General features: G+C 41.7%; 1 protein-coding gene across 1 annotated transcript in view; it reads right to left on the bottom strand.

The window, feature by feature from the left end:
- spon1a (spondin 1a) overlaps nt 1-16,307 on the bottom strand; it is a 185,183-nt gene that overhangs the window by 147,268 nt on the left and 21,608 nt on the right. Inside the window, exons 4-5 of the mRNA XM_016236358.1 lie at nt 8,624-8,697; nt 7,796-7,918 (exon numbers count right to left, since the gene is read on the bottom strand). Coding sequence (XP_016091844.1) covers nt 7,796-7,918; nt 8,624-8,697 — 197 coding nt within the window. The remainder of the gene's footprint in view (nt 1-7,795; nt 7,919-8,623; nt 8,698-16,307) is intronic.

The raw sequence follows: 16,307 nt of genomic DNA, 5'->3' as shown, positions 1-16,307 counted from the left end.
TCCTACTGTAGATAAACAGAACACCCCCGCTTATTAACTAACAATAATGTACCTCAAAGAAGCACAAATAAAGATATAGGTGCAAACAGAATACAGTGACGTCAACCTTGGTTTTAATAAGCAGTTATTATTTTATGACACAGAACGCGTTGGTGAAACTCATGCATCTAGCAAGAACTTAATACACAAAATAGTCATATTGATTCAAGCATTTAACATTTATGAATGAATTAAATGTCAGTAGCCTAATGAACAATACTGTACAAATTATAGCGATCACGAGGTCGTTCATATTCTATCCCAAACGCGTACAGTAAAGTGGACATACAGCATAGCCTACAACACCCCATCAGTTATATTCAGGTCAATAGTGCCACCTGTTGGCGCAGTTTTGTAACTTAGAGAACAACTTTTTTTATGTCGAGATCACGAGAAAATTAAGTCGTTATAACGAGAAAACAACTCTCGTTATGTCGATATAACGAGAAAATAAGTTGTTATAACGAGAAAACAAGAAGGGGGAAAAAAATAATGCATGGCCGCTTAGAACTTCCGTAATATTCAAATCTTAAAGTCTATTCAATTTATTAACCTTATCTAATGCATTATTTAACCACCTTTCTGGATACCCTTTATATCGTTGAAATAGTAAATCGTTGAAATGGTCATTTTACCTGTTCATCAAATTCATGTGTAGTACCACAATTACGTTTAAATCTACACAATTGACTACTCTATCTTCGTTTTAGAGGAACTGGATGATAACAATCAATAGCTAATGTCATATTTTTATCTGTTGGTTTTTGAAACCAACTCTTAAGTTAAAAATTAAACATCAATTAAAAGTTTTACTTTAAAATACTTTAAATCATTTAAAGGCAGGGTAGGTGATTTGGTTCAAAAACATTTTTTGTTATGCTGGTTGAAAGTCTCTTGACACACTGATAGCAATCACTAAGTGGTCTAAATGTATTTATATCATCTGTGGAAGATGTAGGAACATAAAATGTTCGTCCAATTATATCCCTTGTTCCGAGGCTTACGATAGACTGTTCTGCCTGCCTTTGAACGTATGTATTTGCATACCTCCGTGACCCTGTTTGCACAGACATATCATCAGCGCATTCCATTACGCTACTGCAGACTGAGCTAGAATGGAAGGCGTTATTATTGTAATATTATGTGCTTTGTACTGTAATGTTTTCTCACCGGCGAATGAGACATGATATAATCTGACAGTGTTGCATTCAACCCTCCACCAACGCCATCTCTCATTGTGTCGCTGGTAAGCCTCTGGTCTGCCTGTGCTTGTTCATGTGTTTTGGAGGAGGCGTGGCTTTGGAGAGTGATTTGCAGGGAGGGTGGGATCTTATGCTTCCAAAGCTAGCTTGCTATTGTTAGCCTTTCCAAAATGGCCTGCCCTACCTTTAACATACTTTAAATCAATGTTTTAATAATCTTTTGTCATGCGTTAAATAATGACTCTTATTTTGATGTTTACTAACAAACTAGCATGTGCAAAATATATATTTTTACCATTTTAACCATAGTATGTTATTCAAGATTACATCTAAAGCTAATATATTATAAGTGCATAAATAAATTACAAGTATATTTAATGTTGTCAGTGCATTCAGAAGTACACTTTAACGTGTAATTATACAAGTAATTATGAAGTTACAAATAAAAATGCACTTAATTCCTACTTAAGATCAAGGTCATTCTTCAACTACCTGCATTTAATATACATTTAAACTATAATATTTTAATTTGCGTCAGAAAAAAAAATCAATCAATAAGTATTCAATAATAATAATTTTCTTTAAAAGTATGTACTTTTTCACAAGGGGCTGCATTTAAAGGCAAAACAGCTTTCTGAATCGCAAAATCCTTCCAGTGTAGTGAAAACGTGAAAACCAGGAAGCATTGATGCTCACTAAATTCCCTTAACTGAAATTTGGAAGCATGATGTCAATCATATGAGCCAACACAATACGCATTAGCATATACACCAGATGTTTTGAAAAAAAAACGTATATTGCAGCATACATTGCTAGACAGGTCCTCACCAGTGCCCAAATTTGTGTACAGCTAAAGAGCAAATTGAGATGCATCCAATGTCCAGTTAAAATAATTTATCTTTGAAAAATGCATCTTGTGATCACCACATTATCACAGTCCATCTAGCATCCTGTTTCAACTTATCCTAATGTATCACCTGGATAGAATAATACATGCCAGTGCAAAGCAGTGTACAGTAATGTGAGTTTGAATTTAGCTTGCATCATTTCCCAATCTTGTTCCCTCCTATTCTCCTCTGTGTCTCTCTCTCTCTCTGTCTGTGTGTGTGTGTGTGTGTGTGTGCACTTGGATGGGTTAAATGCAGAGCACAAATGGATGCAGAGCACAAATTCCGAGTATGGGACACCATACTTGCCTACACGTCACGTCACTTTATTATCTATCCTAATAAAACTGCCAAAAAGGCAAAAACAAAGTAAAATAAATATTGCAATTTCAGGAACATGCAGCCACATAAATATTCATCTCAAATTTTCTCCAAATGAATAATTTATGTACAAAACACTCCCTAAATCTCATGGGATGGGGCTCACATCACTCATTTGCAAAGAACACTTAGTATAACAAGTCAACAACTGGAACAGCAGAGGCATCAGTCAAAATGTGACTCTTTTCTCTGGCACAGAGAGAGAGAGCTAAATCAACGGAAAATGTGTTCCTAATAAAAATACCCTATATCAGTTTAACATGAAATATAAAATAGAACACTGTATTTGTAGGTATTACATACTGTATATGCAGATTAATTAAATTGCCCAGAAATGATTGAATAAACAAATATTTGTAAAGAAAAATTAGAATAAATTTAATGAATTAATTAAAACAGGTGGATTACTAACAGAAAATGAAGGAGAGAAGAGGTTGTATGGAATCTGGAAATAATGCAGCTGGAATAAAACTTGATTTGCCTGCACAAAAGTGCTATCAAGCTAAATATTGTCACTAAAATGCCATGCTACAGTAATCATACAAGTTAAAATCTTGCATTCTTCATAGCATTACAATCATGAAAAAGATAACCCTGCTTTTCTGACAGAGCGGAAGTGTCCCTCCATTGTGCAGGAGCAGTGTGAAGCTTTAGTGAATCTTTGAGTCCTGTGTACAACTATTCCATGATGCCTTCCACAAATGTCATATAAATGGTTTCCACCTTCCACAAAATGGGGTTCTCCCACAGGGGCCGGCCAAAAAACACTGAAATAGCTCTATCCAGGGCTTTTTTTTTTGAGTGTGTGTCCTCAATTTGTCCCCTTAGCCAAGCCGTTCAATGGCAAGTTCAACCTTACCACAAACAAATTCTGCACTTTATAGAAATACAGATTATTGAGCAACATTATGCAGGATAAATGACAGACAGTTCTTCTCTGCACTGAAAGGAGTTTCACAAATGACGCATCCTATCTATAAAAAAGGTTATGAAATTAATTCACTTCTCTTTCAAATGTATAATGTCTTGCTCTAACATTAAAGTCACCTTGTAGGAAAATCTCTACCCTGAGGTATTAAGTTCCAGATCTCCAAGGCTGGGCCTTTAAAGCCCTCAATCTAATTTCTACTCACCAATTTGAGCTATTCCACAGGCATGACAGAGAGTTCAGACTGGCTCTGTGAAGAACTGCTTACAACATCCTCTCTGTGCCACTAATCCACTCAATCCGTCAGGCCTGTATCAAATCTCACTGATGCGCTCTGATGTTCCAATGCTTATTTTCATACGTCCTGCCAAACACAGTATCTCTCTATTTCTCCTCTCTATCTGCTTCAAAAATATGTATATGTATTTTCCTGGGGAAAATTTGTCAGTGATCTGGGTTGACTGAAAAGAAGCTACGTGTAAACAGTGACATTCACATACTCTCAACTGATAATTGTTTTATGGTTTTGGCAAAATTCATATGAATTAGTTATTATTATTATTATTATTATTATTATTTGAGCAACACAATCAAGAATATGACTGATTAATGTTGTTTATTATTATTATTATTATTATTATTATTTGAGCAACACAATCAAGAATATGACTGATTAATGTTGTGTAATCATTCAATGAAAGTAGCATGGGAATAAATTATAATATGTGCTTTTGGCTGTGATTAATTAAAGTAGCTCTTTTTTATCAAGTAATTTATGCAAATACATCAAAATGAAACGATAATGTCCACAGCAGCATGTCTGTGTGTTTTCTTTTATACATGCATTTACTGTATACTGGCGCATGGGAATGTTTTTTGCACATGTGATAATCATAAATACCATGTGTTTATCTACTGTACGAGTGTGTGTGTGTGTATTTATCCGTATGTCTTTCACTGTTTCCTAAGCCTATAAATTAGTGCACCACACTTTCTTTATCAGGTTCATCTAGCTCCCAGAGTACATTCTAATCAGAGTATTGATCTGAGCTGCACAAGCTCAAGTGGAGAGTGACTCTAATCCTCAGGCTTAATTTGCTCCCAATGAGACACTCTCAAGGTTATCCACACCAACCACAAAAGACAAGAAGAGTGGACAGGCGCTAAGAGAAAATAATGAGGAAATGATTGCACATTTCATATCTAAACAAATTTTTGTTGCAACACTCTCTCTCTCTATATATATATATATATAAATAGGATGTTTTTTAGCACATTGTTATGTGGTTACTAGGTTGTTCTGGGTAGTCGCTTACTGATCAGCATGACTATGTGAGTGTTCAGCTTGAAAACATTCATATTCCATTTTGCATTAGAATTTATCCAAACCTTTAGATACTAGAAGAGCCACACTGCGCTATGGCTAAGACAAATCACATGTTTTGGGCATCGGACGTGTCAAGTTTAAAGTGACAGTTGAAAACAGAGGATCTCATCACAATACAGGGAACAGTTCACTTCACTAATGAACAAAGTAGTGACAATGAGAAAACCTGTGCAAACGGAGAGAGACGAGCGATCTATTTTATGATATTTCTTTACATGAAGCATAGACTATTCAAGTCACGAAAACAAAAAACTTATTATTGAAAAATGTCTATACACAATATTCTAGCCAAGGGTGAAGTCATTATGTACCTTACCATTTTGAACATATATAATGTAATTTACTGGGATGTTACATGAGTGGCCCTCTGTGGTACGGTAGAATTTTGCCAGTTGTGTCACCAGTGTGTGTACAATCACAGAAAACAGTATGTTTGAATTTTAGGCAGCTCTGTTTTAGGACACTTTATTCACCAGATGCATCTGGAGTGAATTCTCCTTTCAACAAACTTGTCAATAAATAAATTAGTTGTAAGTCGCAAATAAAACATGGAAAAATTTTAAATGCAAATTAGGGCTGCACTATTAATCAAATTCGATTTTCATGCGCATCTTGTCAGTAAAGCCGGTTCTGTGATCAGTAGTAAATCTCCATCACGTGCTTTCAGATGGAGCAGCATTTACTACACAGAGCTGACAAGGTACGCAAAACCGCGTTCATAATCGCAGACAGATTTAATCACGTGATTATGAAATCGTATAAATTGTTCTGCGATTATGAAAGCTTATACACGGCTCTGTAAATGCTGCTCCATCTGAAAGGACGTGAAAATACCACATTTAATAACATTTTACTCAAAAATCACTTCATAACGTCAGACGTGTGTTTGAAATAAATCCTTCTGTGAGATGATGTGGCTTCTTACACAGAATAAGGCACGCAACATATTTCAAAGTAGTGATAAATAGTATTTTGATTAGCATTGCATTGTTATATACATTATTATAATAAAAAATATAATAAGACAAACTCAGATAAGCCATATTGTCATAGTCATGTGTTTATTAGTCACGTTGAATCAATGAAAGCAGTTAAATCTTCTGTTCATTCAGCAACCACTATAGGGATTTCCTGGATTTCTTTTGAGGCGTATTTGGAGTTTCCACGCGAGAGCGCCCTCTGGCCTTCATATGGAAATCTACTACTGATCACAGAACCGTGCTGCCCTGACAAGATGCGCATGACAATCATAGCTTTTACCTAATCGCGATTGCGATTTAATTTTGATTAATCTTGCAGCCCTAAATCAAATTTAAACAAACCCTTTTTTTATTTGTGGTATCATTCATGTTTTGCACCAAAGTTTTATATATATATAAATAGGATGTTTTTTAGCACATTGTTATGTGGTTACTAGGTTGTTCTGGGTAGTCGCTTACTGATCAGCATGACTATGTGAGTGTTCAGCTTGAAAACATTCATATTCCATTTAATTTATCCATTTATCCAAACCTTTAGATACTAGAAGAGCCACACTGCGCTATGGCTAAGACAAATCACATGTTTTGGGCTGTCAAGTTTTCAAGTTTAAAGTGACAGTTGAAAACAGAGGATCTCATCACAATACAGGGAACAGTTCACTTCACTAATGAACAAAGTAGTGACAATGAGAAAACCTGTGCAAACGGAGAGAGACGAGCGATCTATTTTATGATATTTCTTTACATGAAGCATAGACTATTCAAGTCACGAAAACAAAAAACTTATTATTGAAAAATGTCTATACACAATATTCTAGCCAAGGGTGAAGTCATTATGTACCTTACCATTTTGAACATATATAATGTAATTTACTGGGATGTTACATGAGTGGCCCTCTGTGGTACGGTAGAATTTTGCCAGTTGTGTCACCAGTGTGTGTACAATCACAGAAAACAGTATGTTTGAATTTTAGGCAGCTCTGTTTTAGGACACTTTATTCACCAGATGCATCTGGAGTGAATTCTCCTTTCAACAAACTTGTCAATAAATAAAGTCGCAAATAAAACATGGAAAAATTTTAAATGCAAATTAGGGCTGCACTATTAATCAAATTCGATTTTCATGCGCATCTTGTCAGTAAAGCCGGTTCTGTGATCAGTAGTAAATCTCCATCACGTGCTTTCAGATGGAGCAGCATTTACTACACAGAGCTGACAAGGTACGCAAAACCGCGTTCATAATCGCAGACAGATTTAATCACGTGATTATGAAATCGAATAAATTGTTCTGCGATTATGAAAGCTTATACACGGCTCTGTAAATGCTGCTCCATCTGAAAGGACGTGAAAATACCACATTTAATAACATTTTACTCAAAAATCACTTCATAACGTCAGACGTGTGTTTGAAATAAATCCTTATGTGAGATGATGTGGCTTCTTACACAGAATAAGGCATTCAACATATTTCAAAGTAGTGATAAATAGTATTTTGATTAGCATTGCATTGTTATATACATTATTATAATAAAAAATATAATAAGACAAACTCAGATAAGCCATATTGTCATAGTCATGTGTTTATTAGTCACGTTGAATCAATGAAAGCAGTTAAATCTTCTGTTCATTCAGCAACCACTATAGGGATTTCCTGGATTTCTTTTGAGGCGTATTTGGAGTTTCCACGCGAGAGCGCCCTCTGGCCTTCATATGGAAATCTACTACTGATCACAGAACCGTGCTGCCCTGACAAGATGCGCATGACAATCATAGCTTTTACCTAATCGCGATTGCGATTTAATTTTGATTAATCTTGCAGCCCTAAATCAAATTTAAACAAACCCTTTTTTTATTTGTGGTATCATTCATGTTTTGCACCAAAGTTTAAATGGCTTACTTCTTGCTCTCTGCACAGTAAACTGGGATAAAATAAACTATTTTAACATTGAAAAAATGACAAACTTCACGTCTTTGAGGATATAGTGTCTTACTTGGGTAGTCTTTTGGGTGCAGTTTCTCTGACCAGTTCCCGTAGAAGGTGACTCTGTATTTGGCAGTTCCACAGGCACAGCAGTCCAGCAGGGGTTTGTCTGTGGTTTCTCCATACAGTGGCTCTAAAGGACAAGGGACGATGGCTGGATTATTACACGTGTTTATGTCCAAATGTTTCTATCTATCTATCTATCTATCGATCTATCTATCTATCTATCTAAACTGCACTAAAGACTCAATAAAACACATTTAAATATATGTGACCTGTGCTGGCAAAATGAGTTACAATGAGAACATTTTCAAAAATGAGTTATTTTTATGTTTACATTCTCCATTAAATGACCTTCAGAATTATGTATGATTGGTTGGAATCGGACGAAAAATGCTACACCCGTTTGAAGTTGAAACTTGTTTTCCACCATAATTTGCAAATAAATTCTTTAAAAATCCTACAATGTGATTTTCTGGATTTTTTTTCTCATTTTGTCTCTCATAGTTGAGGTATACCTATGATGAAAATTACAGGCCTCTCTCATCTTTTTAAGTGGGAGAACTTGCACAATTGGTGGCTGACTAAATACTTTTTTTCCCCACTGTATATATATACATACATATACATATTTTATTTTCTTCCCTAAAATGGATTGCTGTAACAGTCAAGACTGAGAAACAACCAACACTCAGATAAGAACAGGTATATGAGGAGCCAAATTGGGGAGAGAAAGAGAAAAAAAAACACCATACACTGAAATAACATCTCATAGATGTATGGCTTATAATGTGCCAAACCATCTAGCTGGGAGTAAAAGTAAAAAAAGAAGACTCACCTTTCTCACACATCCGCTTCGTGAGCGAGCCTTCATCCTGGAATGAGATGATCTTCCTCTGAATGATACTAGCTCTGCAAAGATAGATAAATGAGAGAATGAGAAAATAAAGGGGAACCATAAGTTAAGAGAAGAGAAGAGAAGAGAAGAGAAGAGAAGAGAAGAGAAGAGAAGAGGTTTAGCACAGCTTTATAAAATAATTTTTCTTCAGTATATCATTGCTAATACAATAAATACTCATTCATAACATCATTCATTAAACTTTTAGTCAACTGTAATACCAAGACATAGTTAAAAAAATTCTCCCTGCACACCACTTTTCTCTGAAAGTTATTAAATCTCACACCAAATCATAGTAAGAAAATAAAATTGTCTGTATAATTGCAATTAAGCCCTTCAGCATTTTCACTGGGCCCACTCCACCTATACCTAGTAGTCTATTTGGTTACACTTTACTTGAAGGGGTGTGCATAAGACTCACATGACACCTTCATAATCATGACATGACACCTACATAATCATGACATGACACATGTCATGAATATGAAGATTTTGTATGCATGTTTATGACAACTGTCATTAAGAGTCATTCGCTCAGTTATGTAATTTTTAATGCAAAGATGACATTGTTTGATATGTCTTTGTTATGGGCTATGGTTAGGGGTAAGGGTAGGGGTAGGGTTAGGTCAAATAATGTCATATTTGCATTAAAAATGACATCTGAGCGAATGACACTTAATGACACTTGTCATAAACATGCATAAAACCTCCTTCATATTCATGACATGTGTCATGTCATGATTATGAAGGTGTCATGTCAGTCTTATGCTCACCCCTTCAAGTAAAGTGTTACCGTTAATTTTTTTCTGGTCTTCCAAATTGTCAATTTTGCTGTACCTATGATTTCACGAGTTCACACATATAATTAGCTGAAGTATGGCAATGCATATTTGGCGTGCTGTCCGGGGAAGGGCTCTGAGCTCGGGAATGGCCCGAACCTAGAGTACCTCCTCCTTCACAAGAAGACATCATTCGTATTTTCTTTATGACCGTGAAAAGAACTACAAATACTCCGTGAGTTTTGATCATACAGATAAGAATAAGGCATCGTTTGAAACTGCAAAGGGTCTACTTTTATTTGTGTATAGTCATAATAACAACAAAACAATGTGCTTTTAAACAATAAGCAAAATAAACAGGGTGTGTTATCTGCCGGCTCTGTCTCTGTCACCTCTCTACACAGACACATAAATGAAACAACATGAATCTCCGCGAATACTTGCCTCAAAGACATGAGAAATATATGTATAGATATCTTGAAATGTCTGCTTTTAAATGAAGTAAGTCACGTCCAAAACAAATAATATCTGTTAAAGTAATCTGTATGAAACCAATGCGATGTCCAGTTTTCCCATCTCAACTCATTATCTCTAATGCGGTCACGCCCACGCGCCGATCGCGCTTTTCAGATTCTAAATATCCACGTGAGATGTCCATTTTTCCCTTCTCAACTCATTATATCTAAGGCGGTCACGCCCACGAGCCGATCGTGCTTTTCAGATTCTAAGCATCCACGTGAGACGCATGCACATGTAAATGCCCACATCGCCTCTGCGTAAACAAACGTGAAGTTCATAACGGCTACTTTTTGTTTCTGGAAGAAGACGAACTGAGAGAAATAACCCAGAATTTACCACACAACGCAATGCGTCATGCAGCTGGATCCACTGGAGGATATCACTCTGATGAGTAGCCTAAGTTTACTTGCATCTGTTGTTATTGTGTTATTGTGACATAACTTGTCCACATTTTACTAGCTAGACTTTTCTCAAACTATAATTTCTGACTACATGTATGAAATCAAGTGAAACATTTTGAAATATGTGTCATTTCATTTTCAGGATGTTTGTTTAATATTTTATAACATATAAAACCAAAAGATATATGTGGCGAGGGGGGCGCGGTTCAGCGAGGTCTGCACCGGGAGAGAGAGGCAGGAGACGAGTGGTGCATAAGTAGGTCAAGCGCAAATGATAAACACCTGCGTCTCGTTTCAGTAATTGGTGTGGAGAGACCGGATGAAAGGGGCCACCTGGAGCATATAAGGAGGAGAAACTGACTGGGAATGTGAGCCACCAGGGGAGACGGGTTGCTGGAGCACGAAGCATATGTAGGGTTATGTTATGAGTTATTGACTGAGAGATTGAAAGCGCAGTGAGCACCTTTTTCCGTTGTGTATACCCAGAGACTTTAAATAAAGCTTGCGTCCCAGTACGCCGACCCTGTCTTCTTCCTTCCACCCTCTTGAACCTTATCACCCTGGTGCCGAAACCCGGGAAGGAAGAAGAACGGCGACGCGTCATGCAGTCCCCGTCAGGCTCGCCATTTGCGGAGGTCATTCAATCGTTCGCGGGTCTTCACCAGGAGCACCATCAGGCACTGCTGGGCCTGAGGGACGATCAGGAGCGGCAGTTCCGAGCCCTCATCCAAGCCCAGCAGGAAGACCGCAAGCTGTTCCTGAGCTGGATTGACCGGGAGGTTCGGGCTGCGGGACCTATGTCTGCCCAAGCATCACCCCCCCATGTGCCTCTCCACAAGATGGGGCCCCAGGACGACCCGGAGGTGTTCCTGGACCATATTTGAGAGATTAGCAGAGGCCGGGGGTGGCCCGCAGAGGACTGGCCAGTGCGGCTCATTCCACTACTGTCGGGGGAAGCGCAGGTCGCCGCACAACAGCTGCCAGTCCAGAACCTCCTGGTCTACAAGGACCTCAAGCGCGCCATCCTCCAGCGGGTTGGCCGGAGCCCCGAGCAGCATCGCCAGCGCTTCAGGTCACCTGCCGCAACAGCTCCGGGACGCCTGCCGCTGATGGCCGAAACAAGCGATGTCGAGGAAATCATCGATTGAGTGGTACTGGAGCAGTTCGTGGTACGGCTGCTGAGGAAGACTGCCCAGTGGGTCCAGTGCCACCGCCCGACGTCACTGAACCAGGCCATCCAACTGGCAGAGGACCGGGGTTGGCGAACCCCTGCCATCTGTCTCTCTCTCTCTCTCCCCCTTCCCCTGTGTTCTCTCCCTCTAAACCTGTCCCTTTCCCCAGGTCCAGAGGGAATCTTCCTCCACAAGCCCCACCCCGCTGGAGAGGTGGTCCAGGGACGGAACCCACAGCCGCCCCGAGGGCGCCGCCCGGGGGGGCGGGTCCGGCCGGCGGCAGCTCCCGGTCCGCCGCTCTCTCCACACCAATTCCTTGACCCACTTTCTGCCCCAGGGGCGGGGAGGCCTGGGCCGGCCTGCTGGCGTTGCAGGGACTCAGGTCATTTTATTGATCGTGTCCAGGGATGGAGTTGGGGACGCTGATCTGGGTCCCGGACACCCCGCAGGCTGCCCCCGATCAAGCTGGCCTGTACCAGATACCCGTGAGTATTAAGGGGGGTACATATCAGGCTTTGGTGGATTTGGGATGCAACCAAACCTCAATGCATCAAAGCCTGATTCAACCGGAGGCACTGGATAAGAGCCGCATGGTTAAGGTTTGGTGTGTGCATGGGGATGTGGTGAACTACCCCTTAATGTCGGTGGTATTCAATTTCGGGGACAAAAGCATAGAGTAGAGGGGGCAGTTAGCCCGCACCTCAGACATCCGCTAATTTTGTGAACAAATTGGCCAGGTTTTAAGGCGTTATTGGGGCATTTATGTACGGTTGTCTCTTGGGAGGAAAGAGTGCGGGAAAGGGGGGCGGTCGCACAGGTAGAAGAAGCTGAGCCGGGACCAAGGGGATCTGAGACAGGGGAATGGAGCGCTGTTGAGAGGAGAACCCTCACAAAGTGTGATGATTTTCCTCTGGAACAGTCCCAGGATGAAATGCTCAAAAATGCTTTTGAACAGGTCCGTTCCATCGACGGACAGCTTCTCCAACCGGCTCGACCGCTCTCCTATCCGTATTTTGCTATTTTAAAAGACCGTTTGTATCGAGTGACCCAAGACACTCAGTCAAAACAAGACACAACCCAATTGTTAGTACCAAAAAGCTGGCGTTATTGGGGCATTTATGTACGGTTGTCTCTTGGGAGGAAAGAGTGCGGGAAAGGGGGGCGGTCGCACAGGTAGAAGAAGCTGAGCCGGGACCAAGGGGATCTGAGACAGGGGAATGGAGCGCTGTTGAGAGGAGAACCCTCACAAAGTGTGATGATTTTCCTCTGGAACAGTCCCAGGATGAAATGCTCAAAAATGCTTTTGAACAGGTCCGTTCCATCGACGGACAGCTTCTCCAACCGGCTCGACCGCTCTCCTATCCGTATTTTGCTATTTTAAAAGACCGTTTGTATCGAGTGACCCAAGACACTCAGTCAAAACAAGACACAACCCAATTGTTAGTACCAAAAAGCTGTCGGGAAATGCTTTTCCAGGCGGCTCACTGTAATCCGATGGCCGGACATTTGGTGCAAGCAGCAACACTGAATCGTCTAATGACCTGATTTTTCAGAACGTGCGTTTCAGGTGGTGCGCGTCTTGTCATGAATGTCAGCTGGTGAACCCACTGGCCACCCCAAAAGCATCATTGTGCCCTCTCTCTCTTATGCAGGTCCCCTTCAAACGAATTGGCATGGACCTCATCGGGCCATTAGAACGATCTGCATGGGGGCATCGCTTTGCCTTAGTCCTAGTGGACTATGCAACACGATACACAGAGGCATTGGCCCTCCGCAGCATTTCCGCGAAAAGTGTAGCGGAGGCCCGGTTTCATTTAATCTCCCAGGTGGGAATCCCGAAAGAGATTCTCACCGATTATGTCACGGACTCTCCGCTAAATTTACGAACTCTTGGGCACAGACGAACAGATGGTCTAGTCGAACGATTTAATCGCACATTAAAAACCATGATTCGGAAGTTCGTTCACGAAGACGCCAAAAATTGGGACAAATAGCTGAAACCCCTCTTGTTTGCCGTGCGCGAGGTCCCACAAGCCTCCACTGGGTTTTCCCCCTTTGAGCTTCTCTACGGACGTCAGCCCCGCGAGGTGTTGGACGTCCTACGTGAAACTTGGGAGGACAGACCTTCGCACAGTAAAAGTGAAATTCATTATGTACTGGACCTGAGAACAAAACTCCACACTTTAGGGCGGCTCTCTATGGAGAATTTGTTGCAGGCTCAGGACAGACAAAGCCGGTTGTACAACAGGGGAGCCAGATTGCGCACATTTGCACCGGGAGAGAAAGTACTCGTATTACTCCCAACTTCTAGTTCCAAATTACTCGGCAAGGGGCAAGGACCCTTTGAGGTCACACGGCGAGTTGGAGATCTCAATTATGAGGTAGTGCGCTCAGACAGGATTGGTGCGCTCAGATTTACCATCTCAATCTCCTTAAAAAATGGAGCGAGGCGGAGTCAGTGATGTTGGCGATGGCGGTAAGCAGAGAGGAAGATCTTGGGCCAGAAGTGAACACCAAAATTCAGTCTCTTGCTCTGGCCCCAGGAGAAGATCACCTCTTGCCCTCCCAACTCACTGATGTGGCCAAGGTGCAAGCCGAGTTTGCAGATGTGTTCTTGCCCCTGCCTGGTCGCACAGACCTCATCCAGCACCACATTGAGACCGAGCCGGGCGTGGTGGTGCGCAGCCGGCCGTATCGGCTGCATGAACAGCGAGTCCGGCCTGGGGCGGTTGGTGGGGGGAGAGAGGCAGGAGATGAGCGGTGCGTAAGTAGGTCAAGCGCAAATGATAAACACCTGTGTCTCGTTTCAATAATTGGTGTGGAGAGACCGGATAAAAGGGGCCACCTGGAGCATGTAAGGAGGCGAGACTGACTGGGAATGCAGGCCACCCGGGGAGACGGGTTGCTGTAGCACGAAGCATATGTAGGGTTATGTTATGAGTTATTGACTGAGAGATTGAAAGTGCAGTTTAGTTCAGGTGTGAACCATTAAATATTAATGACCATGACCATTCATGACCATTGTCACTCCCTCGCATACAGGCTTTCGATCATGAAACATGTTTTACAAATGTTAAATCAATATATTGTTTTCTGTGAAGGAGTGAACAGGATCATTTTCACTTCATTTTGTAGCAAAACCTCTAGTCTACCTCATCCAGTTCTCACAAGTATTGTGAACAAATATACTGTATGTGTTTTATGGCTTTATTTCAGTGACTTAAACAATTTAGTTTTTCACTAACCACGCATAAACATTGTTTTCTCAAAAACACAAACATGTATGTTCATGCTGGACGTAGGCTGGACGTGGAAACTGGAGCCCTCCTTGGGCTGGACATGGGAACTGGAGCCCTCCTTGGGCTGAACATGGGGTCTGAAGCCCATTCTGTGCTAGACTCGGGGACTGGAATCCTTTCTGGGGTAAATTCGGGGACTGGAGCCCTCTCTGGGCTAAACTCGGGGACAGGAGCCCTCTCTGAGCTAGACTCGGGGACTGGTGCCCTCTCTGGGCTAAACTCGGGGAAAGGAGCGCTCTCTGGGCTAAACTCAGGAACAGGAGCAGACACTGGAGAGGGCTCTGGGGCTGGAGCCGACACTAGAGCGAGCTCTTGGGCTGGAGCCGACACTGGAGCGAACTCTGGGGATGGAGCCGACACTGGAGCGAGCTCTGGGGATGGAGCCGACACTGGAGCGAGCTCTGGGGATGGAGCGAACCTAGGGACTAGAACCAACCGCCTTCTCCTCCTTAGATTCCCCTTTAGGTTCAGGGTGAAAGATGTGGTCGGCAGACTTGACACTGGAGAGGCCGGCGGGCTGGTTCTGGCTCGGTGCCGGATGCTCTCCAGACACCGGAGGATCCCTTCCCTCCAGCTTAGTCCCGTGGTGTCTGGGAGGTCCACGGGGCGATGGTAATTGGCCCCGTGCCAGAACAGAGAGTTGATGGTTGCATCATCTAAAGCCGTCGCCGCTGCGAGCCCGCAGAACTCCCAGGCATACTCGATGAAGGGAAGATCCTTATGGGCTATGGCTATAAAGCGTGCCGCGATCTCCATAATCGCGGGGAAAAACAAGGTAAGCTAAAAAGAGGAGAAGGGACGCCGCTTACTGTTGTAGGTCTTGTAATTTATCACGATGTACTACTGTGAGGAGCAAGGAACGCAGAGATGAAGGAGTAACTCAAACACTGTTCTTTAATAACAATAACCCAAGGGGTAACACAGGGCAGGCAGGAGCACACACGAAGAACCACGCAGACATTCAATACCAGACGAGGAACTAAAAACAGGAAACGCTGTAAATACACAAGACATGACGAGGGGATGACAAGAAACACATGGGATCAATAGAACCAAACGGGGAACACCTGGAACAAATAAGGACAGGAACGGGAAGTACCAAATATGGGCATAGAAACAGATGGGGAGCAAAACACACACAAAACACGGAACAGAGTCTGACACACAGAGTGAGTTTTTTTTAGTCTACCATTATTTTAGAACGTTCCCCTTTTGTTTCCATGGCAACGTGTCATGCTTTTCAAGGGACACACCGCAGCCACGAAAACACTGTATGACAGATGGATCGCTTTTATTTTGTTTTTCCTTTTTTATTCAAAATATTCACACACATGCTTACCATGTCATCAACTATCTGATATTCCGATTCACAAATTTCTCTTTTTTCCCACCACTCTCCTACATCTTGCGAGAAGAGAAGAGAAGAGAAGAGAGGTATTGTAATCCCCCAGAAA

The sequence above is a fragment of the Sinocyclocheilus grahami genome, unplaced genomic scaffold, assembly GCF_001515645.1.
Source record: "Sinocyclocheilus grahami isolate Dianchi unplaced genomic scaffold, SAMN03320097.WGS_v1.1 scaffold489.1, whole genome shotgun sequence".
In the NCBI taxonomy this organism is placed as follows: domain Eukaryota; kingdom Metazoa; phylum Chordata; class Actinopteri; order Cypriniformes; family Cyprinidae; genus Sinocyclocheilus; species Sinocyclocheilus grahami.
The sequence above is the reverse complement of the archived record's forward strand: the minus strand, read 5'-3'. Positions and strand labels throughout refer to the sequence as shown.